General features: G+C 57.6%; 1 protein-coding gene across 10 annotated transcripts in view; it reads right to left on the bottom strand.

Moving 5' to 3' along the window:
* Positions 1 to 14,747, bottom strand: part of ARHGEF10L (Rho guanine nucleotide exchange factor 10 like) — a 160,336-nt gene that overhangs the window by 45,626 nt on the left and 99,963 nt on the right. For 7 of the 10 annotated variants that reach the window (XM_059376402.1, XM_059376401.1, XM_059376406.1 and 4 more), the window contains 7 exons: positions 14,035 to 14,208; positions 10,163 to 10,308; positions 8,570 to 8,584; positions 8,142 to 8,323; positions 4,782 to 4,897; positions 4,103 to 4,230; positions 2,587 to 2,687 (listed from right to left, as the gene is read on the bottom strand). In XM_059376402.1, coding sequence (XP_059232385.1) covers positions 2,587 to 2,687; positions 4,103 to 4,230; positions 4,782 to 4,897; positions 8,142 to 8,323; positions 8,570 to 8,584; positions 10,163 to 10,308; positions 14,035 to 14,208 — 862 coding nt within the window. The remainder of the gene's footprint in view (positions 1 to 2,586; positions 2,688 to 4,102; positions 4,231 to 4,781; positions 4,898 to 8,141; positions 8,324 to 8,569; positions 8,585 to 10,162; positions 10,309 to 14,034; positions 14,209 to 14,747) is intronic. The other 3 variants (XM_059376405.1, XM_059376408.1, XM_059376411.1) reach the window with 1 other exon arrangement.

Genomic DNA, 14,747 nt, shown 5'->3' with positions numbered 1-14,747 from the left:
GGGGCACTGACATTATCTCCACTTTCTGTTGGGGAAAGGCAAGTAAAGGCTAAATCATTTGCCCAAGATCACAGAGCTGGGGAGGGACAGAACCAAAAACTGACCCCAGACAGCCTGGATCCATTTCACGAGGTCCTAAGATCCCCAAATGTAAGGGGGAGAGGACCCCCGGAGCTCCAGTCTGAGTCCCCTCCCAGAGGCCTCTCCCTTGACCCCACGGCACTGGAGGGGCCCCGCTGGGATGTGAAGCTGGTCCCCAGATTCCCCAGGACACCCTGCCCTTTCCTCCCTAGGGGCAGAACTGACCCCCCATTCTGGATCCCAGGCACCCCCAGTCCAGCCCTCTCCTTCCTCAATGTTCAGTGGATTATGATCTCCATATGTGGTAGTCGGGAGAAGAGAAAGATCAAAAAAAAAAAAAAAAAATGAAAGGAATCACATCCTTTGTGAATAAATGTTTTTAACATATTCTATTACCAAAAGGCTCGTATTATTCCCCACCACACCCGACCAAGCACTGCAGGTTTAAGAAAAAAAAAAAAAACTGGCAAAATAAAAGGAACAAATTATTCAAGCCCCAGGGGAACCCAGGCATTCAAATAAGATTTCAAATGACTCTCCTTCCATTAAAACTTCTGCTGCAGTGAAACCCGCGTGGAGATAAAGCAGCTGAGCGCGTCACAGGCAGCCAAGAAAGGAGAGGTCCACACCACTCGGCTCCACTGCCTCCAACGCCAAGCCCCACTCGGCAGAGCAGCTGGGCCTCAAACTGGAGACCGACCTGCCTTTAGAGCAGGTGTACAATCGGGCTCTGGCGTGCCCGAGACTGAACTGCTCCGTGGGTCAGCAGGGGAACCACATCAGCCTTCCCTGGGGCTAGCGGTCGGCTGCCAGGGCTGGGGCTGTCTCTGCTTAATATCCTCTCTCCTCCCTCTGCAGCTCTCTTGGCCGCCCGGAAACATGCAGCAGAGGCTTGTGCCACGTCAGCACCAGATCAAGAGGGCCTCTGACCCTGGCTCCTTCAAAGCCACAAACTCCTCCCCATTTCCTCCCGCCTCCACAGGCCCTCTCGGCACAGCGGGCAGAACAATCCACTCAAGTGGAAACCAGACCAGATGCTGCCCAGCTCTCACCACTACAAGGAACAGCTGGCCATCACGCTCAGAAAAAGTTCCCTACATCTCGCCCTGGCTTTCTGGAAAACCTGCCTGTCCTTCCAACTGCCTACTTCTCTCCCCGTGATTCATCAGCTCTGGCCACCGCAGGACCTTTGCACTTGCTGTTCTGAAGCCTAGACTGCTTTGCCAGATTTCCGTTGGCTTTAGATGTCCCTTCCCAGGGGGCCTCCCTGATAGCAGTCCTGACCCCCAGGCTCGGTGACAGGCACGTCACCCAACTCTGTCCCCTAAATGGCCCCACCTCTCCCTGCTGATTTGCTCCTCATGTAATGCCTATCTGCCCCTCATAAATCAGAGCTTCCCTGAGAGCAGGGATCTTTCATTTTTTGTCATTGCTCTTTTCCCCACGCCCTAAATCACAGTAAAGACTCATTCCATAATTATTTTTTTAATTGATGAAAGCCAGGGTCCTCACTTCTTTCCAGAAACGTCTCAAAACCTATAATAAGATCACACCGAAAAAACAACAACAATGAAACAAAAAATGTCCCCGTTATTGGCCAGAAGCAGCAAACGGGAATTCTGGTACACCACAGGAACTAGTAGCTCTAACGGGCAAGTATAAAGTCCTTACAGCTGGACAAACTTGCGGTTTGCAGACAGAAACTCTCCCAGTGGGGGTTGGCAGAGGGACGGCGGTCCCAAGTGGACTCTGGCGGATTGTCCAGGGTCGGAGCACAGCTCTGCCCCTTCCTGCTGTGTGAGCTCGGGCAAGTCACTGCACCTCTCTGAGTCTCAGAGCCTTCCACTGTACAAGGGGGTCCACAGCAGAACCTACCTTCAAGAGTTATCATCCATGTGAAAAGAAAGAGACGCATAAAATGCTTAGAAAACCGTCAACCACGTAGGACACGCTCTGTAAACATTGTCTTGTTTATCTAAGTAATCATTATGGGATGCACAAGACAAAAGAAAAATAACAAAGAGGCCCTGGTTGAGAATCAGTTTAATCTAACCTGCACTGCTTTGTTTTTTCCTTTGGGTAACAGTTTGATTGAGAAAGAATCCGGTTACCATAAAGCCCACACTTTTAAAGTCTTCGCATCAAGGTTTCTAGCATATTCCGCACTACCTAGGTTGGAAACATTCGCATCACCCCACGGAAAGAAAGTCTCTCAGCAGCCACGCCCTGACCAGCCCCCCAGGGCCCTGACAACTGCTCATCGACATCGTCGGTTGCCATCACTTTACAGACAGGGAAACTGAGGCTTGGACAGCGGCCATGACTTGTGCAGGGTTACCAGGCAGAGCCTCAGGACTCAGGACCCTGGCTCCCGTGTTCCTCCCTGGCACCGCCTACCTCCAACTCAGAAGTGTCCCTGCCCCCACGCACCCACACATGCACACCCCAAGCCTCCCTGCTCCACACCCCTGGCCCCTGACGCACTCTCCCCAGGGCTTTACTCACGGAGTCCGATCTTGGCCAAGTGCAACCTGTTGACCCAGGAGATCTTGCTCAGGGGGTTGGGGGTGATGAAGACCACCATGAAGCTGATGGGGCGGCCGGACCTGCGGCGAGAGGGCGAGGAGTGTGAGGGCCCAGAACTAGCTCCGTGTTGTTGCCTCCGCCACGGGCACCGGCCGTGGCACCAGCTCCGCTCAGAGCATCACTGCGACGCCAGAAAGGCTGGAGCCCCAGCCAAGCCTCTGTCCCCTGGGGGCAGAGTCCCTCCACCCACCATGGCGGTCTCTCCGCAAAGCCACCGGGCCATGCTCCCCAGCCCAGTCCCCCACCCCCAGGCTTGGTGCCTAGTGACTCGAGAGGCCCTTCCAGGGCTCCCCAGTCAGTTTTCCTCGGGCCTCACCAGACACACGTGCACATCCGACAGGGGAGCCTCTGCCAGGAGAAACGGGCTCCCGTCAGCCTGCTCCCAGCGCCCAGTGTCCCAGTGTGGGTGCTCCACGAATGTGTGCAGAATGGACATGTGAACAAATGAGCTTGTGATGGGCTTGGGCAGCTAGAGGTCACTGTTGTCACACTACTGTCCTCTCATCTCGAAGCAGTGGGTCCCTCGGGGTCCTCTGGGGCCTGTTCTCTATGGTGGGGGAGGGGAGTTCAGGGAGGGGGACGGGGCCAGGGTCACTGACTCTTCCATGGAAGAAAGGGATGCAGGGGCAGGAAGCGGCTGCATCAGGGGAACGGCAGCCAGATCCCAACTCAGAGCCTTGCTCCTCTGCCTCTGACACTCCAGCCTGGAGCCTCATATCTTGGGCTCCTGGGCTTGTGGCCTTGCCTCAAACGACAGTGCTCCGACCTTCCCAGCCCTGCAGCCAGTGTGCCTGTAATTCTCTGTCCCCCAAGTCCTCCCATCCTCAAGTTCAAATCCAGGCTGTGAGCCCCCCAGCAGCACCAGCCTAGGCTTCAGGTCAGAGCCCGGCTCGACTTCCTACTCTGCGGCCGGCGGCGTGGGGGCTATTTGACTCTTGGAGCCTCCCCGCCCTCATCGGCAAACTGGCGTTCAGCTAGCCTGCCCTGTCTCTGCCACACCTGTCATCAATTCCACAAACATCAGCTGAGGGTCTACAGGGCACAAGCGCCAGGGTGGGCATTTGGGGCCAGGGCCCATGCCGAGGGGGGGGGGGGCGGAGGCCGGGTCCATGAGGGGACCCAGGGCCTTGTCTCAGGGCTCTGCGCCATCTGCAGGAAAAAGGTCACAGCACAAATGGAACTAACCAATAGCAGAGCGTCTAGGTCCTGAGTCTCCTAACAGAGGATACGCTTAAGCCAGGTACGAACTGGACATTCATTTGTTCATTCACTCATTCATTGGATCATAAGCACCCCCTCCGTGCCAAACGCCGTGCTGGGCAGGGCCCGCAGGGTGTACACACCCACGCCCACGACCACCCTGATGAAGAGGTCCACTCCGGGTGACCCCTCCCCGCGTCCCCCCACCTCCCGCAGTGGCCATTCCCCATCTCACTTGTCGGGTTTTCCAGGAAGCAGGAGCCTGAGACGACACTTGTTGGCCGAGTGGATCTCCTCCTCCTTCACCCGCATTAGCCTCTGCAGGGCCAAGCACCAGTCTTGAGCCACGGTCATGTTCAGGTTCTAGGGTGGAGGATGCCAGTGAGATCACCACAAGGCCCGAAGCCACACGGGAGCCTAGAGCATTCAGGGGGCCCCGGGGGAGAGGAGCTGGGGAGCTCGACAGGGACCCCTGACTCAGCCACGGCAGGTGGATGGCCCCCTGGGCTGCAGGCCCAGACAGGCTTCCCAGCCCTCATTCAGACCCCACCTGGCTCCCCTCCTTCGAGAGGGATACAACCTCCCAGCCAGCTTCCTCTCCAGCCTTGGGGTGAGGTCCAGGAAGGGGCTGCGAGGCTGACTGGTCACTGTGCAGAGAACAAAAAATCACCACGCACCCAGACCCTACTTAACCCCCATCGGAGCTTCACCCTGAACCAGAGGCCACCTACCAGGCGTCCAGGTAGCAGTGGGGAGCTAGCTGTAGCTGCTCCTCCTGCCTGCAGGGTTCAGAAACCAGGAGCATGCCTGGGGCCTGAGCTAAGACCTGAGCCCTCTTCCACCCTGCCTGCTGAGGCTGGGCACTGCCCAAGGGAGGAGCCCGAGCCCCACAGAACCGGGCCAGGCTTGGGTACCTGGTAGGTGCCGTGCAGTGTGCTGATGAGGAAGGTTATCTGCTCAACCACAGCCAGATCTTTCTGCAGGTCCTGCAGCTCCTGGAAGAGGCGCGGGGGGCCGAAATACACCTTATCTGGGCAGAGAAGAAACCCAACTCAACTTCACGGGTGGAGGAGGGGTTAACTAGGACCCAAGTGTCCATTCACTGGAAAAAGGAAGACCTGTCACCCTGGAGATATGGCACTACAGACACAGGAGGAGACATTGCCAGGCTCTTGACCTGGTGGAGTTCCCAGTCTACATGGCAAGGGGGGAAGGGGGCACAGATCTAATCACAGGTAGTCTAGCAACTGGGTCCAGGCCACACTCAAAGAGTCACAGGAGGCCAAAAGACTAAGAACCAACTGTGCTGGCAAGAAGTAAGGAACCTTCACAGGGCCAGGCATGTGGTGGGCATGCTTCCATAAAAGGAGAACAGCATATGCAAAGGGACTGTGGTTTGAGGAAGCCCACAGACAGCGAAGTGTTCACAGATGTACTGAGGACCTACTGTGTGCCAGGTTCCATTCCAACTGTTAGATAGCTGTAAAAAAGGCAGAAAGGACCCCTGTTCTTTTTTTATTATTATTATTTTAAGATCTTATTTATTTATTTGACAGATAAAGATCACAAGTAGACATAGAGGTAGGCAGAGAGAGATGCAGGCTCCCAACTGAGCAAAGAGCCCAATATGGGGCTCAATCCCAGGACCCTGAGATCATGACCTGAGCTGAAGGCAGAGGCTTTAACCCACTGAGCCACCCAGGCGCCCCAGGATCCCTGGTCATAGAGAACTTATGACCTAGGTGAAGGGGGAGAGGGGGACCAATTAACAACCACAACTGAAGAAAGGCACTAGGAGGAAAGATATCAGGCCAAGGAGACAGTGAGGGTGCCCAGATCTCTGGGGATGATACAGATGTGGTGCTGGGGCACGGGAGACAAGCAGCAAGAGACAAAGCAGGAAGGAGCAGCAGGCCAGGAGGGGAAGTCCTTGAATGCCGTGCTAGAGACTTTGGGCTGTATTCTCGAGGCCCCAGTCTCTCACGCTGGGGTCTTATGGAACCCTGCGGGGAGGGCTTACTTGTGGTTTTCATCTAGAGGACAGTGTGAAAAACAGATGTACTTCCTGAGTCTCCTGGATGTGGTGACTTTCAGGCCACATTATGTTGCACAGGGTCAGGGCCCCAGCGGACTCTGGTCAAGAGCAAGGAGCGCCTGGATGGTCTCCAAGTAACGAGCGGGGAGCGAGGGGCCCTGGCAGGGAAGTGATGCCTCACACCCAAAGAGCAAAGACCGACTCTGCGGTGAGCCTAGTGGGCAAGCTGGTGGGCAGCTCTGGTCACCATAGGGCACCCTAGGGGAGAGTTCCAGAGGCCCTGAGAGAACCTGCCCCCGAAGAGGTCCATAGCCACGTCTTGAGCAACAGGGTTCCCGCAAAACAACGGCATCCGCCACATTAAACAAATGCCGTTAATTTGAATCGTGATGTGTTGTAGCTTCAGGGTCATCCCACTTCTGATTCTGTTTTGGTTTTATGGTTGTCCAAGGGATAGAAGCATCAGAACTTTCGCACACCTAGTCTTGTCTTTGCGCATATCTGAATAAAAAATCATTCAAGGCCAACTAGGATTCAAGAAGAATTCTTTCTAGGGCGCCTGGGTGGCTCAGTGGGTTAAGCCTCTGGGTCGGGTCATGATCTCAGGGTTCCGGGATCGAACCCCGCATCGGGCTCTCTGCTCGGCAGGGAGCCTGTTTCCCCCTCTCTCTCTGCCTGCCTCTCTGTCTACTTGTGATCTCTCTGTCAAGTAAATAAATAAAATCTTAAAAAAGAAAGGGGAAAAAAAGAAGAATGAAGAATTCTTTCTTTTTCCCTTGAAAGGAGTCAGGCCACGTAGTAATCTCATTCAAGAAACACGGCAGTGATGGAGGGGCCCCAGGGTGGCTGGTAGCCGTAAGGTGGGGTCAAGCTAGGGCTGAAGGCATCTCTGGGGAGGACAAAGGAGGCCCTTCGCTGGGGGTGGGGGAGGGGGAGGGTGCTTCTGGAAACCACGAAATAGCCCTTCCTGCTCACAGACCCAGGAGAAGGGACCCAGCAACTGGGGGTGGGTGCAACCGGCCAGCCTGGCCCTCAGAGAGCGACACTGCATGGTGCTATCCCTCCCGCTCTATTGCCAGAATTGCCCGCAGCCCAGAGAGGCACCATCCCAGGTCATACCCTAGACAGAGCCGGGCCGGTGGGCAGGGGAGCCAGCGCCTGTGGAAGGGGCCTCCAGCCCAGCTCCTCCCTGCCAGTCCTGCAGCTGGGGTCTTCCTCAACAAACAGCAGTCAACACCCCCTGCCCACCGGCCCCAGGAGAGGGCTGCCACCAACCATCACCAGGGAAGCTGACCACAGAACAGAACCGGGCCTTGAGCGCTCAGGACAGGGGGCCTGGCCCAATCCAAAGGAATCAGGAAAGGCTTCCCTGCAGAGGTGTCATCTAAGCTCGGCGGAGTCAAGGCAAAGGAGACTGAAGTAGGACAGCAGAAGTGTCCGCAGAAGGGCGGAGGCTGGGAGAAGGCCCTAGGGCAGGAGGGGCTCTGCCCCTCGGGAACAGAGAGGTGGGTGTGGCCACACCAGGGGAAAGGTGGAGTACGGAGAGGAAGGGGGCAAAGACTTGGGGAAGAATAGCAGCCAGGAGCCTCCTGCACCGGACCAGGTGTGCTGGTGACGGCCACCAAGGAGATGGACAGAGGTGCACAGCCGAGAGGCTGCCCAGGCCCTCCCTCCGAGTTCTCATTCCTCTCGTGCCAGAAAAGTCGGAGCCAGACAGCCCTGAGCCAGACAACCCTGGGCCCTGAGGGTCGAGGAGCCTAGGGGAGTGTCACCTGGGCCCCTCACTGCACAGACAGGGGAACTACGGCACAGAGAGCAGGGCCATCCACTGAGGTCCCATGGGGGCAGGCAATGGTCAAGCACCGACACAAGATCCTCTCCGGAACTCAAAGGCGTCATGTGTGTGCACTCGTGTAGGCACACATGTAGGCACGCATCACGCATGTGCACTTATATAGACACACATCACGCATGTACGCTCGTGTAGGCACATGTGTAGGCACACAGGTGCAGGGGGGTGTCGGGGTGGGGGGCAGGGACAGTGTCCGGTGCACAGGATGAAGGCGTGACTCTGGAGTGCGCACGAGCAGCTGGGGGTCTGGGTGCACTCTATGTAGGGTGGTGGGGCTGCGAACCGGCCGAAGCCTCTCGGCCAGGGGGCCCATCGGTCCGGGGCTCGCACACCGGGCCCCCAGGCCTGGGCAGGTGTCCCACAGGCAGCCGCGGGCTGGGTACTCACTCTGGGCCTGGCCCACGGCAGAGGCCTTCTTGGCGCCCGCATGCTGGATGAGCACGTTGTCCTTGTCGTAGGAGCCGCTCTCCTGGCCCACCTCCACCACCTGCACCTGGGGCAGCGCCGTGTTCCACTTCACCACGTACTTGGGCCCCAGGGGCACCAGGCTGCTGATCTCCAGCTGGCCCCTGCCAGGACAGACAGGAGGCGGCCCTGGAGAGCCTGCAGCAGCCCAGGCCCAGGGCCAGCCCAGAACACGCTCCTCAGCACACCAACTCAGCCAGGCCCCCTCGCTGCACAAGCACAAGACCTCGGGCCCAAACCAAGCTGGGAGGAGCAGGGAGCCATGGATGAGGCGCAAGCCCCGGGGTGCCCAGGCCCCAGCCCAGATCCAGAATCACATGCCCCAAGGCCCCGAGCCCCCAAACCCATACCTGTTGTTGGCAGGCCTGAGGAAAAAGACAAAATGGAAAGGAAAGTCATTCCTGTTACTGAGTGATCTCTAGGGGGCTGAGACCGGTAGAGGCCAGCCACGGGGCTGGGCCAGGCATGCACATCGGGGACCACAGGAAGGCCTTCTCCCCGAGCTAGCCACTGGCCTCCAGTCACCTGTGATTCCCACAAGGGCCCTGTTAGGAAGCCTGTATTCATCCAGACAAGGACACCGACGTGCAGACAGGTCACGTGACTCACACCAATGTCACCTAAGCTGATCCCTCCCACCCCCCAACATGGGCCGCCAGCCTGCCCTGCCCCACTCACACCAGGCTAGACCCTGAGCGGCAGGGGGCAGAGCAGGTGTTCTCCAGAAAGAGTGCCTGAAAAATCACAGCACAGGAGTCAGGGAGGGAGGGAATGAGCGAGCCTTAAGCACCACCACAGTGAGTGGGGACAGAAGCTTCTTCCCAAGTCCCCTACCAGTGCCAGGTCTCCTCCAGACCTGCGAACTAGCAGAAAGGTAGATCCCAGTAAGTCTGATGGATGGACGGACGATGGGTGGATGGAGGGTGAGTGAGCCTGGGAGTCCCCGGACAGCGCTGCTCCAGGTGCCTGAGCCACAGCCATGGGGACTGTCCCCAAATCTGCTCCGTGGCCATGCCCACCCCGGCCGACTCTGGGTGCAGAGCCGACCTCAGGGGCTCCAGCCGAGAGGTACAGGTAATACCCCTTTGGATCTCAGTTACCGTCTTCGTATCGGTGTTTCCGCGAGGATTTTTAAAGCTCTGTCAGCTACCGGGAGCGGAGTCTCCTCCATTTGAGGGGTTAAGAGCCCCAGCCGGACTGGCCCCAGCCGGAGTGCATCTAGCACAATCCCTTGGCCACAGGCTCAAGCAGGGGACACAACTGAGTGAATGGTACCAGGTGGGGACCGAGAAGCTGGCAGAGCACAAGACCCAGTAAGGAAGCCGTGTGACCTAGTGACAGGCCCCTGTGGCCCTGGGCAAGGTGGGCCTGGAATGCTGGCTCTTCAAATTTTCAAGAGAAGTCAAAAATGTCTCAGTCTTTGTGTGAACTCTCTGTGTGAGCCCCAGTAAAAGACCTCTGGAGGCCTGACGAAAGCCAGGGGTACAATAGCCCTCACCCCACCCAGGTTCTAGTTCTTTCGGGCAAGCCTAGAAGCCCAGCTCTGGGCATTTCCACCACCTCAATCTCAGAAAGGAGGCCAGGCTCCATGGGGGAGACAGTGCCCGGGGGAAGTGGTGGCAAAATCTCTTGAATCCCAGGGTGGTTGAAACCTGGGAAGCTGTTCAGTGACCAGCAGAGTTCTAGAACAGACCACTCTGCAAGATGGACAGCCGCTAGCCCAAAGGCCAGTGGTGGCCCAGGACAACCACTCCAGATGCTCAGGGGAATAGGGACAGAGCAGGCCAAAAGGGACGGGAGAGGAAGCCAGAATGTCTGAAACCCAAATCAAGCCCCTCGCAGGGACGGCCAGTCCCTCGCAGAGAGGCCAGTTCAGCAACTGGAACACAACGGCGGGGGTGGGGGCAGTCCCTGCAGCGGAGCTACGACCCAAGCCCACTTACTTGAAATTGATGTTGGCGCAGACCAGCATGTCATTGAGCAGGAAGACCCTGCGCTCCTTGGACTTGATCAGCTGCCCGCGGTCGCCGTACACGGTCTCTGTCAGCGTCTCACACAGGAGCAGCTGCCGCTGACCCGAGGTCAAGAGCTGCGAGAGGGAGACAGAGCAGAGTGAACACGAGCAACGCACCCGCTGCCACGCGGACGTCACCGCGCCCAAAAGGCGGAATCCTCTCGCTGCGTGCAGAAGAGACCGGGGCCGGGAGAGGCAGAGGAGAAAGGTGGTGAGTGGTGAGAGGCACCAGGGAGCAGGCCAGAGGACCGCACACCGGGGTCTCTGACTGCCGGCCCAAGGCCAGCACCCATTCTCAGGTGCGCCAGCCCCGGATGCCCCTCTCCACAGTGGCCGCCACCAGTGACATAAACTCTGCAGTCGCAGACACTGGCTTGGACCCTGGCTCCCCGCACACCAGCTACACAGGCCCCTGGCAGGTCACTTCGCGTGCCCGCAGCCCAGCTTCCCCAGCTGTCAAGTGGGGTGGGGAGCCACTGCTCAGATCACCACATAACGCACCACCGGACCTGGCATTTCGGAGCCCAGTGCAAGATGAAAATGCAGCCCTGGTGCAAATATTATTAAGGATTTTAGGACAGTGACAGCAGCAGAACACGACACCAAGTGTGGGGCCCTGCTGAGCGCCCAATGTGCACGACGGCACTGGTCACATCACAGCCAGCACTGAAGAGTCACTGATCTGCCAGCACTGATCTGCCCGTCAATGAGGTGACCCACTAAGAGGCCAAAAACCTTCAAGCGTCAGGCATCTGAGCAGGCGTTTGCCAATCTCAGGCTGGACCCCAAGAAGCCCCTGCCAGCGCCGGGACCACCATCCCACTCAGGGATGTAGCGGGAAAATAACTTTTTACTGAGAGGGACTTTTTTTTTTTCAGAGGGGAGAAAAACATTCAGCAAAATTCATTCCCAAAACCCATGACTCTGATGATAAGAGTCATCCTTCCCTCCCTCCTCACCCCTGCTGGGAAAGGGCAGATTACCCTAAGCCTCCCCCTGGGAGAGATGGCCCTGTCATTCTCCCCAGAACCATGTGTCCCAGATTGCCACAAGGGCCTGAACTGCCCACTGCCTGCCGGGCACTGTGCTGGGCACTGAGGATCCCACTTCCTGTCTAAGCAGCTCCACAGCCCCTGAGGCCATCCCCATCCCCAGAAGAGGAAGCCAAGATCCCAGAGGTAAAGCAGCTTGCCAAGCAGTGGCACGGGACACAGCCAGGCGTGTGCACTGTCACCAGCACCGGGCGGCCAGCCGGGCGTGACAGGGATCTGGGAGGCCCCATGGCCCCTAACACAACAATGACTCAGGGTCCCTTGGGGCGGGGGGGCGGCTCTCATCATGGCTAAGGCTGGGCTGCCTTACACCACCCCCTCCACCAGCAAGCTGACGCCAGCTCCCAGAGACAACGCTGGCACCCCGAAGACAGCAGGCTCCGCTGAAGACTACCACATGTGCCATGACCTAAAACCTGGAAGTCCCCTGGGCTGCTGGCAATCATGCCCCTGCCCCGTAGGCAGATAAAAGGGGGACGGAGTGGGGGGGAAGCCGGATATTGCACAAACACTCCCCTGGAGAGTCCTGAGCAGGCACATTTTGAAACAGCCGGCAGGGTTCCGTTTGGGACGCACCCGGTTTCAGTTCTGCTTTTCCCTGGGTGACAGACGGCAAGAGGAACATCACCGGACCGGTCTCAGAACCGGCTGAGATTGCCCAAGGGGGGCCCAGGCCAGGGGTATGCACAGTGTGCAGTCACATCACAGCCACAACTGCATCCCACACGTCTCGAAAATGCCCCCCATTGGACATGTGGAGAAACTGAGGCTCGGGGCTTTCGGTTCCTTGCCCAACACCAAACAGGTCCTCCTGACTTCCAGGCAGTGACCACAGCCCCCTACTGCCCGGGTCCCTGGGGGGGACAGCACAGAAGAGAACAGTGGGTCTGCCCCCAAGCAGGTGCCACAGAGGACCTCCGCCTGCCCAGCTTCCCCCGGCTCCGGCCCCGGTGAAACCTTCTCGGTTACAGTGAAGGGGACCCAGTGAGGGGTAGAAGAGGACACCTCCCAGGGCAGATGCCCTCGGATACCAGCGCAGCTGCCGGGCTGGACTGAAGTCTGTTTTTCTAGAGACATTCCGACATAGAGGCCTGGCATGGGGCTGGTTAGGGAGTCCTGCCTGGAGGCGGGGAGGGAACTGGGCATGGAGAGAGCATGGGCAGCTGCTTCTCAGGTGGCCAGTGGCCTACAGGAAGGCGGGCTGGCTCTTCCAACACTTCGAGAAGACCTACCAGTCTGGATTTTATGGGACAGCTTTCCATTTTTAAGTGACGGCAACGGATTCCATCTTCTTAAAAATAGTGTGTGGGCCTAAAAGCACGTGTACAGCCTGAAGGTAGCCTGAGGAAGGAGACTCTTCAGATGCAGGGCCCCTGGAGGCGCCTGGGTGACTCAGTCCGGTAAGCCTCTGCCTTCGGCTCAGGTCATGATCTCAGGATCCTGGGATCGAGACCCACATCGGGCTCCCTGCTCAGCAGGAAGCCTGCTTCCCCCTCTCCCTCTGCCTGCTGCTCCCCCCACTTGTTTGCTCTTTCTCTCTCTCTCTCGGACAAATAAATAAATAAAATCCTTGGGGGAAAAAAAATAAAATAAAAGATGTCGGACCCCTGAAGCTCAGAACAGCCCACAGACTCTCCCGTCCAGGCTTCGCAGACCTGCGGCAGCGATGAAAAATGGCAGCATAGGTCAGTGTCACACGCTGTGAAGTGCGGGCCACCTGGACAGGGCTGTTGTCCTCTGGCCAAAGCTTCCTGCACTATCAGAAAGTTCCACCCCACGTAGCTAAAATCTCACTGGCCTTCGTCACGGGGCCTTACTTCTGCTTTTTGAGGCCCAGGAGACTCCCAGTTTTTCCCCGAAAGATTTGAACACCTCCCCGTGAAGACACCACAAACGTCTCTGCCCCCAAACAGCCAGTGTCCCTGCCCCTGTGCCCTGAGATGCAGTTGCCTCACCCTGAGTCATCCCCACCAACCCCCACCCTCCAGCGGTCAAAACGGGGCGGCCCAGGGTGCAGAGCCTCCCGGATCTGGGTACGGCTTCTGGCGCCTCACGTCAAGTGCACCAACAGGTGACTTGAGGGAACGACGCTTTTCAGTACCGGCTTTGTGTTCTGAAAACACAAGGTTCTATACGGACTCATCTGCAAGTTTTCCAAGGTTTTGTGGTTTTTTTGGTTGTTTTTTTTTTTACTAGAATGTTCCTGAGTTGCAACCCCAAAACATGGCATGGATTTTTCTCCTCTTTCTTCTTTACAAATAACACTAGTAACAACAACAGCACCTTATCTTAAGGACTCCTCTGTTCGCCTCACAGCAGCCTTGGGGTCCGGCACCACTGAGTTCTCCTCCTTTCAGAGGGAGCAAGTGAGGTTCAGAGAGGTTGGGTGATTCCCCTGAGGCCACACAGTGACTACCACTGGCAAAATCTGGATTCAAACCCAGATTCTGACCCCAGAGCCTGCTTGTATACGCATGAAGCTAGACTGTCATTTCGGGTGTCTTTCCTGGCAACGACACTGGTGGACAAAATCAGCTTTTATCCTAAAATAACGGATAATAACAAATGTGGGGGTGCAGTGTAGACTCTAATCCGGTAAGGTCCGTGGGCTCAGAGAGAAGCAAGGACTCCCCTACCTCTGAGAACACTGCCACCTAGTGGGCGGCCGATGGGAGGAGGCTCACAGACAGGTGTTAAAGGCCTCAGAGCAGGTAAAGGCTCTCAGAGCAGGTGGGACCATGGCACTCACCTTGTTGAGGCTGCTGCGGTCACTGACGCTCTTGGTCAGCTGCTGGATCTCGGCCACCTGGTCAGCCAGCCGCTTCTGCTCATTGAGCTTCTCAGCCAGCGTCTCCAGCTCCGTGAGGGCGAGCTGTAGGGACAGCCTGTCCGGGTGGCCTCTGGGAGTGTTCTTCAGCATGTCCTGCCAGGACCCCGAGAGAGCCAGGGCTGAGAACCCCACCCCAGAGACCCTTCCCCTGGCCAGGGACCCTCCTACCTCCTGCAGAGACTGGGGCTGAAGGTGTCCTGCTTTTGGCCAAGACAGGTGTACCTGACATATAGCAAGGCCTCAAGAAATAGCTAATGTATGAAAAAATAAAATACATATATGGCTCAATCTCTAATTCACTGATCAGCAGTTTGCTGAGATGAAAGCCCCCTCCTGCAGCTGGTAGCTCTGAGGACAGAGAGGAAAGTGCCACGGGGGTCCGCGGCCTGGCAGCCCCCCTGCCCAGCTCAGTGGCAGGGGGTTCACCCCGACTAAGGGCCTTCGGCCATCAGGGGACGTGTCCCAAGCTCTCAGGGCCCTGTGAGGGGACTAACGCTCTCTCTAGGGGCCTGAAGTGGCCAAAGTCAGCTCACTTACTGAGCACCTCCCCGCTGCCAGGACCCCCGAGGGCCCTCATTCCCTTCCTGCAACTGTGGCTCCCGCCACCACCAGTAGCCCAGCCCTCCACGCCG

This window comes from Mustela nigripes, chromosome 14, assembly GCF_022355385.1.
Source record: "Mustela nigripes isolate SB6536 chromosome 14, MUSNIG.SB6536, whole genome shotgun sequence".
Lineage (NCBI taxonomy): Eukaryota > Metazoa > Chordata > Mammalia > Carnivora > Mustelidae > Mustela > Mustela nigripes.
This window is presented reverse-complemented; position numbering and strand designations above follow the sequence as displayed.